The sequence below is a fragment of the Calypte anna genome, chromosome 18, assembly GCF_003957555.1.
Source record: "Calypte anna isolate BGI_N300 chromosome 18, bCalAnn1_v1.p, whole genome shotgun sequence".
In the NCBI taxonomy this organism is placed as follows: domain Eukaryota; kingdom Metazoa; phylum Chordata; class Aves; order Apodiformes; family Trochilidae; genus Calypte; species Calypte anna.
In genome coordinates, this window is record NC_044263.1 from 6,332,876 (window position 1) to 6,342,921 (window position 10,046).

The 10,046-nt window shown below is 49.9% G+C and overlaps 1 protein-coding gene across 1 annotated transcript; it reads right to left on the reverse strand.

Annotated features, from left to right (window-relative positions):
• Positions 1-2,051: 2,051 nt before the first annotated feature.
• OTOP3 (otopetrin 3) lies at positions 2,052-7,309 on the reverse strand. Its single transcript, XM_008494487.2, has 6 exons — positions 6,919-7,309; positions 5,770-5,906; positions 4,967-5,025; positions 4,586-4,704; positions 2,955-3,886; positions 2,052-2,222 (listed from the first exon to the last, which is right to left on the reverse strand). Exons 1-6 carry the CDS (start codon positions 7,307-7,309, stop codon positions 2,052-2,054), a joined length of 1,809 nt encoding a protein of 602 aa, XP_008492709.1.
• Between the last annotated feature and the right edge of the window lie 2,737 nt (positions 7,310-10,046).

Here is a 10,046-nt window from a genome sequence, read left to right on the forward strand (position 1 = left end):
AACAGGGTGTTGTTAGGAAAGAACACTGAGGGCCTTCACCATTTACCTTATCTACAGTGGCTGTGTCAGAGTTGGAGCTGGTGGGCTTCATTCCTTCTCATGCTCATCATGTATTCAGGCAGCCAGTCCTGTTTCCCAGCAGGAAATCATAAGCAGGCTTCTCTCAGTCCCTACTTGTGTTTAACATGCATGTGACTTCATATTTTTAGCTAAGTGGAAGACCTCCTAAGTCACCTGCTCTGTGGAATCTCAGTAACTTAACCAGTGTTTTGTCTGTTACACCACAGATAAAATCCAGGTTTTGGGTTTGCCCAGGAAGCACAAGCATTGCTTGTCCCTTGGCTGACAGTAACTCTGAGGTTTGAGGTCCTGTTCATCATTTGGAAGGGCCAGATCTTGGCATGCATCTCCTGTAGATCCCTCGGTACAAACAATGAAATGAGAATAATAATTAACTTTACTGGAGCCTCATTTATCCCACCATTATTTCTCATGACATTTCTGTTGACACAGGCCAAAGCAAAAACACCAGTGGGCAAAGTTCGTGCTGGTACAGTTATTCTCACTTTTAATTCCACAGGAATCATCGCCCTAATGCTGAATCCTGAGGAGAGTGGGATGTGTGTGCCAGGAGTTTCTCTCTCTCATCACTGTTACTGTCTTGGGGGAGATTAATTTTCCTGGGGACCACAAAAAAACCCATAAATTGGTTTTGCACACTGCTTCTGGGATTGATTGATAAAAGAAGAGCAGATGCCTTTTGTACCATGCTGCTTTGGCCTTGGTTAAAAGTCATGAGAGATTTTGATAGCAAAGAAATGGACTGACTGCATAACAAGGCCTGCCCCTAAATCTCATGTAACCTCTGATCGTAAGAGTGGAGTAAGTCAGTGTCAGTTGGGTTTGAGTCTGATCTTTGAGTACAGAGCAAAGCCAGAGACTTCACAAGACACAGAAATTCAGTCTCTTTATTTCCATTCATCAGGCTCTGGATTTGGGACCCAGAGTTGCAAGTCCCCTTGCTCTCCCAGCTGCTTTCTAAGCAAGCACCTCCTCTGGAACAAGCACTTGGCAGTCTCTGTGCACCTGGGCTGCCCTGGGCACAGAGCACCCTGAGAGATGTTTGTGGATGTGCAGAGCAGCAGTGAGGCTCCAGGTGTGTTGGGGTAGGGAGGGGTTCGCAATGGATGTGGCACTTGCTCTTCCTTGAGCTACTTCTGCCTGCAAGGGGAGGATCTTTGCTCATACAAACTGGGGGAACATTGTGCATGAGAGGCACCAAGTGGAAATCAGCCACAGTACTTGAGGCTCTGGGGGTTCCTGCAAAGAGAAATAGAGTTTATTCTCAGTGAGGTGAGGCAAACCTTGGCTCCTTTGGATAAAGGGAAAGGTGCACTGCACTGCTGCAAGGCTGATGTCTGTGCTGCTCTTCAGCAGTGAGCTTGTGGTGGGGATGGGTCCTACAGGCCTCCCAAGTTGATGTGCCAGGTGTCATAACCAGGAACAAACTGTGATGATGGTTGGGACAACTACCAGCATCTTCCTGGAAATCACAAGTAAAAAGTGTGTGCTTGGCTTGGTCCTGAATGACTGTGAGTGTTTGTGCTTCCAGTGTGGCTGCTTCTGAGAGGTCTCTTCTGTGCTGCAGGATGGGGGATTGGTGAGCAGCCATCAGGCTTGTGGTCTTTGTGGGTTTTTGAAGTTCTGTGGATTGTAGGTTAATCTTTGTGACTGTCTCCTCTTGCATTCTTTTATCTAGAATGTTTCAGTAGGTGCTGGTAAAGTCTCACTTGCTGCCATACGACATCCACTGGCTGAAAAGCACCAGCATGCATCCTTCCATAGATCAGTTTATGGGCTTTGAAACTGTTCTTTATGGAGAAAACAAAATCATAAGCCAACGTCTCTGTCTTCTGAAACTGATGGAGACGTGCAAGAAGCTGGAGGGGAAAAAGGTTCAAAGCTTCCACGTGTGTCTCTGCTGCCTGCTGCATCTTTGTTCAGTGTCATTGTCCAGTGGCAGCCTCTGGGGGGGGGGCAGTCACCTCGGGTCAGGCTGTGATGTAGACCTCCAGGAGCCCCCCCACAGAGTGCATTCTGTAGAACACACTCAGTGGGAGGCCAAAATTCACGATTGCAAACCAGGTGGAGTAGCCATAAAATGACTTTTCCAGTCCATTCTCAAAGACGGGGTGAGCCCCAAAGGTGGGCATGATCCACAGCTAGAGAGGTGTAAAGAAAGAAGAGTAGAAGTCAGAGGATGACAAACTGTCTCCTACCTGTACTTTAATCTTCAGCTCTGACTCAAGGGATTGTAGGAATATTTCAAGAGTATTAAGAGGAGTTTCCCTGCCAGGGAAGAGAAGGAAAACCCTCCCAGTTACACTGCTGACTTCTTGCTATAATTCAAATCCTGTTGAATTCTTGGAAAACAATTAATGGGCCTCATTTTGCCCCAGCCAGCTTCATCTTTCTACAGAAGTTTGTTGTTTCCTTCACCAATTTATTTTCACTGGGTTAAGGCTGTAGTGAAGAGCTGTGTTCACACCCAGAGCACAGTGTGCTTTGAGTGAGTTTCAGTCCTGGCCACTCGTGTTTACAAAGTCTCACTGCTGGTGCCTTGTGTTTCTCCACCTGTCTCATGAAACACCCTGGATGAATTTGATAACTTTTTCAGAGGCTAAAAATTTGACACAGAAGGATTTATCAGCTGTCTCCTTCCTGCAGCCAGGAAACCTGGCCATTTTTGCCTCTCAGGTTAAAAGACAGACATAATAATTATGGCAGTGGGGTATTAAAAGGAAGAACAGTCTTGACTTGCTTTACCAGTCAGATGGAACTGGGTGGGCAAAGTTTTCCCAGCTGGATTAGAGGCCCAAGATAAAGAGCATGACTGTATCCCAGATTATCTTAGCTCAGTTAAGCTGTGATGTGGCAGAGAGAGCAATACTTACTATGATGTTGCACAAAACCAAGAAGAATGAGATCTCTTTTAATGCTCTTCTCTTCCAGTTCAAGTGGGAGTAGCTGTGCATGTAGGACCGGGAAACTTTGCGGATCTCCAGTCCCAGCTCCAGCACGCTCATTCGTCTCTGGTCGTAGGCTTCATGGTTCTGCTCTTCTTTTCTTTCTTCCTCTTTGTCAGGAGGGATCTGTGTGTGCTCCTGTTTGATGTTTGGCGTGCTTTCCTTTTCACCAGGTAGCTCTGAAGTCACTGCATGCTGCCCAGCCTGGTCTGTGGGACCAACCTCAGCTACTGCTACAAAGGGCTGTCGGTGGAGCCCATCGATGATGAAGACGTTTTGGGTGATGTTCTGAAAGATGAGGAGGACAGCATAGGACAGGATGAGACTGTTCAGTAGGTCCCTGGGATCAGTGGCCACGATGGCAACAATGGAGAAGTAGCACATGGCCATTTGGCCCAGGGCTGCCCCCATCAACAGGATTGCATCCAGACTGCGGGTTGGGTTCTTCAGTGTGTCCAGCTCCCTCTTTTCCAAGGCGTGGATGATTGTCCCAACCACTGCAGCCACGCTCATCAGGGGCAGGAGCACAATGTAGTAGGAATAGAACATCACAAAGACCTCACGGCTGGGGGCTGAGCCAGTGGCCTGGATCTGGTACAACATGAAGACACAGATCCCAATGATTACAGCAATGGCTCCCAGCAGTGGCCCAAAGACCACCCCGTGGAGCTTGAACCTGGGCTTGACACGAGGGACATGGTGGTGGCTGATGCGTCGCCCCACGTTCTTCCACATGACATAGAGCATGGAGCAGCAGATGAGGCAGTACTCAGTGTTGAAGGGGTAGAGCAGGATGTAGCCCTTCTGGAAGACTTTGCAGATGGTTGTGTTTGGGCATGTGCATGAGGTAGTCTCGTTGCCTGGAGCGTGAGAAGAGAAAGGCAACAATTAAGAGGGAGATGGCCTGGATTTCATGGCTGCCTCTGGGAGTTTCTCAGGTGCAGGCACAACATCTCTCTCTGTATCTTGGAGACTGATCAGTAGGAATTTAAGTAGTTACCACTTGGTCTTCAAGGTCCCTCCCTCTCCCTCCTCTCCCTCCTCTCCCTCCTCTCCCTCCTCTCCCTCCTCTCCCTCCTCTCCCTCCTCTCCCTCCTCTCCCTCCTCTCCCTCCTCTCCCTCCTCTCCCTCCTCTCCCTCCTCTCCCTCCTCTCCCTCCTCTCCCTCCTCTCCCTCCTCTCCCTCCTTTATTTTGTCTCTAACCTTGGAATATTAATTTCCATTTTTTCCCCCCATGTTATCAGAAAGAAAAGTAGAGCAACCATGTGAGTCTGTTCTAGCCTGGCAATCCTTTGCTTGCAGTTGACAGCTGGATGTGAGAAAAAAACCACTAATTTTTGCTTTTCCTAGTTCTCAGCTCTAGGGTTTCAGATCGGTTCCTGTCTCCTCCCCATGAAGAGGTCCTTCCCTTGCATCCCATCTTTCGGCAACCTCAAATAATAGGGAATTTGCAGTACTTGGAAGATCTGATCTGAATCCCTGAGATCAAGAACTGTTGTCTCCCTGGAGGTTGTCTACATCAACCTAACACAAGTAGGGATGTGGAAAAGGAGCCTTGCCTGCAAATCTCTGCTCCACCTCACGCAGCTGAGACTCAATCTCCATGTGGATGGTGTCATTGGTCACAGCCAAGAGCCAGAGGAGGAGGTTGGTGGCTATGTTCAGCATCAGCCCACACCTGGGAGAAGACAAAGGCCTCTGAAGACTGTTTATAGCCTGGTAGATGGAAGCAATTACTTTTGCAGTGGTTGAAGGCAGAAATGCAAACTGAAGGGTCAGTGGAAAGACGATGGACCTGGGCAAGTCATAGCTTGGTGCAGAATACAGGGACTCTGTCTATGATCAGCTAAAGCAGGAATAAGGGAGATTGTGAGCAGACAGAAGGCAAAAGTTTCTTTGGAGGAGTTCAAGGTGGGAGTTTTTTCCCTCCTTTTTTGTACCTGGTGAAGTTGTGCTGGACTTGAATGCAATCCTTAGAGTGGTGGCACAGAAAAAAAGCCTGCAAATCAATAACAAAACTGACATGAGTGGCGTGAAGCTGGCAGCCTGACACATGCGTGGTGGAAAGGGACAGGCAGGCAGGAAGGGACATGTCCACGTGGGAGCAAAGCTGCCCCTGGGGTGGCTCAGGGACATGTGTGTACCTGCAGCTCAGTGCAGGTGGCATCCCTGGGTGACAGCAGTGTCTGTGTGCCTGCCCTTAGTGCCAAAGGAGCTCTGGCAGGGCTGCTTTCCCCTGCCTCCTGTGTGGGTATTTGCTGCTGAGATGGGAACTAGTTTGCTTTTCACATGTGGGTTTGGGTCTGGGAAAAAGAGGGTTGGTGTCAGAGTAAGAGGTTGCAAATGGTGAGAGAGACTGCTGCGTGCCAAGGGTTTTGTTGGAGGGATGTGTTGGCAGAGAGAGAGGCTGGGTCTGGGACACCCTGCTGGCAAAATCTGAAATTTTTGTCTTCTCTCTCCCTAATTTCACTCTTCAGAACAAACTCTTGTGGATCTTTCAGTGTGTCAGGTGTTGCTGGAGGGGTTTCTTTCTAAATCTCACTGCTTTGTTTCTTGGTCCGACTTGTCAGATGTGGATGAGTGGTATTTGAAATGCTTTGTGATACTTTAATGCCTGCAGTGGTCCTGAAAATGCCTCATGTTCAGCCCCTTTCCCCCATCTCCCCACTTCCCCCCACCCCTTGGGCTCCCAGAAATGGGACATAGAGAACAAGTGAGCTTCCAGAGGGATCATGTGCAGTACCTGGGTGCAGATAAAAATGATTTCAATGCTGGGGAACACAATTTCCACCCTAGATTTGCAGTGGATGAGAATTGCACTGTAGCCAATCTGAAACACGTTCAGGAGGATGCTGAAGCTGCCAAACAGCAGCACTGAACCTGGGCAAACAGCAAAAGCAAAGATAAATAAACATATGTGGAGCACCTGAGCCTGGCTGGGGATGCAGACCTCATGCTTCTTGGATTTGGTTGGAGCTGGAGCTCATCCTGGTTGGAAGTTTGCTAATTTAGGGGATGGGGACAAAGAGGAGCCTGATTCTGATCTTGGCTGTGTGCCTCAGCTGGCTGAAGGTGTTGAGGCAATGCAAGGTATTTTCCTGTGCTCGGATACAAAGTGGAAACAGATTTTGGCCTTTTCCATACAATCTGGGGTGAGGGAGGTAAGCTGATGGCAGGTGATGGATTTCTGCTTTGTGGAGAAAACCTAGGATGACTGCAGGTCTGCTGAGGCCTTTCCAGCACCAGTCTGCAGAAGTTGGGGCCCTTTGTTTCCCCCTTTTTGCCTTGGACACCTCTCTGCAGCTTTAGGTACTTTAATTCTCATGCTTAGTTAACCAGACCACGTGCTAACTAGAAACTCGATAATAAACCAGGGGCAGGGCTGGCTGGGGAAGTGTCATTTCACAAAGTGGAGCAATTATTTATGGGAAATCTCCTAGGAAACCTGGGTGTCACTGGGATGTGACTCACTGGCCAGGAATCTTCCAGTGGAAACATGTCTGCAGTGATGTTAAACAAGGACTAGGGTGGCATGGGGCTGCTGATGCGCTTGGAAGATAAAAGTGGTGCTTTTCCTCTCACTTGGCACTGTGGCCATGCCTAAAGCCTTTCCTGTGTCTCTCCAGCTGTGCTCAGTTGGGTGGGAGATGCCTGGTTTGTGCTTGGAGAAGGGACCACAGGGCAAGGTCAGGCTGGAGGCTGCAGGGAAGCCAAGTTCAAGACTTTCCTGGTGCTCTGGTTCTTTATGGCACCCACTATGCCCTCGTCACCCCCCAGATTCTCACCACAAGCTAAATATACCTCCTGTGCCTTCTTTTGGTAGCAGGAGAAAAATTCCTTCACTTTCCAAGCAGGGGGAAGGCACAGGATGATAAATAAAAGCAGAACTCACCCCTAATCCAGATGGGCCCAGCGTGGGGGTCCCTGTACAGCACCGCGTGGGGCTGCCGACTGGTGCCCAGCAGGTAGTAGGTGATCCAGCAGAGGCTCAGCACCTTGAGGATGGAGAGCAGGATCCAGACATCTGCCAGCGTGATGGCCACGTGGTTGAAAATCATGCTGCTGATGAAGGCACTGCCCAGGAACACCACGTTCATGGCCAGCAGGCCTGAGAAGAGCTGCCCAGCTTTCTGAGCTTGCCTGTCCCTCTGCTGCAGGGAGGAGCAGTGACGGTACAGCCAGAACTTCTCGTAGTGGATGGTGGAGGTGTCAGAGGTGGCTGAGGCTGAGCTGCTCTTGCAGCGATGGCAGGGCTTCTGCCTTGAGGCTTTGTCACCCGACATGGCTCATCTGCCTGGGGGTCACCTGCCAGTGCTGAACAAAGGTTAAAAGTAAAAAGGATGGTGAGGAGCACGCAGAGATCTGCTCTGTTGTAACACCCGCTCGTGTGCTGACCTTCCTTGCTTGCTTCCCTCTCCAGAAGCTGGGTGAAAGGGAAAAAGAGATGGGTGTTTAGTCCAGGTTAGGCATTAAATTTCCCTGCTGGAGAGAGTTGTTCTGGGGTGCTGGGAAAAATCCTTTCTGCCAAAAGCTGCCCAGAGACACCTTCATTAAACTGGTTGTTTGATGTCTCTGCCCTGCCCCACCAATACTTGGAGCTGTGGGGACCAAAGGTGACTAAATCTTTCCTGTCCTCACCTTTCACACCTCCTCTCTGCACAGCCCTGGATTCAGGTTTCCTCCTTTCCCTTTTTTCATGTAAGGATTAAGTGAAAATACAGAGCAACACCTGCTCTGAAATTCAGAGCTGTTTGATTTTGGTTGACAAGTCCAACCTTCTCCTTGTGTTTTGGGCTGTGGGAATTACACTGCACTCCTCTTACAGACACACCAGTTGTGGCAGAGAATCAGAGAAGGTCTGCAAGCTTTGATCCAAGCTGTGGGAAAAAGATCCATCACCGAGAAGAGGACTGAGAATGGGACTTCCAGAGCCTGTCTAGCTTTTGGAAAAATCTTGGTAAGACCATATTGTCCATGAAAGGGAAATCTCCTCACTGATGTACAGCAATTGGGCAAGGTCAGTGTCTCCATAGTTTCTGTGGATGGAGAGGTGCTCTCTCTCCAGGGAGTGGCTCTGGCTGCATGGTGTGGGGGCTGGATGAAAGCACTCCCTGAGATGTGTTTGAGGGTGGGGGGAGTCACTTATAGAGGTCTTGGGGCTTTAGGAGAGAAGTTGTCTGAGAAAGGATTGAAATCTCAGTGCTTCTCTCTTCCCTTGCACATACATAGAGGTCCTGGGTCTCCCTTTGCTCTCTGGGGCTCCAGTGCACTTCAGTCAGTGGAGATTCATCCTCAGCTCTTCCCTATTTGGCTCCAAAACTCTCCCAGCTTAGTAATGCAGAACCAAATGCTCTCCATTCTCCTAGGACCATCACTATTCTGCTTCAGGGTGAGGAGAGGGAGAAGAGAAGCCCTAAAACCAGAAGGACCCAATGGAAATGCATCTGTGCTGTGTCAGGAGGTACCCAAGTGCCTGCACATGGCATCTGCTGCTGGGGACCCAACCCCTTGACCCCCCGTAGCCGGGTGCTGCTGGGAGCAGCCCAGCCCAACCCTTACCTCCTGCAGCCTCCTGTGCTGCTGCCTGGTTTGCAGTTGGTGTCCAACCCCCCCTCTGGAATGCCACCAGGATGCAGGTGAGTCCTTTCCAATGAAGTGCAGGCAGAAGCTGTCAGAGCTGCTCTCCGCTGAATGTGGCCTCTGCTCCCAGCGCATTGATTTGATTAATATTTTTTTTTTTTTTCTCCCACCTTGTTTACTTTGGGTCTGTTATGGTCATTACATTAATTACTCAGTGAGAAGCTCTGGGCTTTGCCCGGGGCAGCCAATGGGGATCAGCGCCTTTATGCACCTGCCTGGTTGCCCCGTGCCAGCGGGCTCTCCACAGGATGTGCCAACTGGTCCAACCACAGGCTGGGTGACTAATTTGTGCCATGGCTCAGGAGAATGTGGAGCTAATCTCCTGGCACAGGCTTGTGCTGGGAGTGCTCAGCCACACTACTTTCCCTAAAACCCATTTGAGTTCCCCACCCCCTCACTTTTAGGTAGATCCTAAGATGATGATTATTTTTTTTCTCAATTGTGCCATTGCTTTGTGCTGTTACAGATACCCAAGCTGGCCCAAAAGGAAAAACTCTCAGCCCATCCTAGCTGCAGGTACCAGTCCAATCTGATGCTCCTCTGGCAGAAAAGGCTTTTAGGGGAGGTGGCTTTGACCTGTTAACTCTGGGTTCAGAGCCAGCCTCTCAGGTGCAAACACCACTGCTCAGCCCCTTGGGGTCAGGGATGCTTTAGGTCCAAGCTGTGGTGTCCCAATTCCCTCTCCTGTTGCAGAGCAAACTGGGGTCTGTCTTGGGGCTTTGTGAGGAGCTGATCCCCCTAGTTTTGTGGCAGGAAAAGAGGCCATTTCTGCTTGAACTGGTGAGCCCAGAGGGTCTGTCAGTGAAGGATGGACCTCTCCCTGGAAGGATAGGAGCTCTTTGTATGTCCTGGGGTGAACTGCCAAGACCTGGGGTTCTTCCAGCTGTCAAACAGGTGAACTGAGAGCTCAGAGTCACATAAAACACTTCCTAAGAAGTTGATTAGGGGTGGGAGTGGGTGGGGGGGCACAAGTTATCATGCATGGGGATGTGATGGAAGGGATGGAAAGCAAGCGTGAAAGGGGCCCCTTGCTTCTGGACAGGAGCACCCAAATGGTCAATGGCAAAGTGGTCGTGTCTGATGTCTGACCAAACCCCTGCACTGCTGGGGGGAGCCCCAACACCTTGATCTGGGCAGGTTTTTATGAATACCCATGGCTAGGTTTGTTCTGCCTTCCCTCAAAGCATCAGCATCTCCAGCCTGCTTAGAGGCCACGTCCTTGCTCCTCTGGGAACCCTGAGTGCAGTCACCTTGGAGGCCTGCTGCTTCTCCAGACCCCTTCTAGAGCTTAGCAGGGAACTGGGATCTCCCAAAAGCTATTTGGTGGCCTTTTGCTGAACAAAGTCCATGATTTACATATAAGACATTAACAAACCTGAT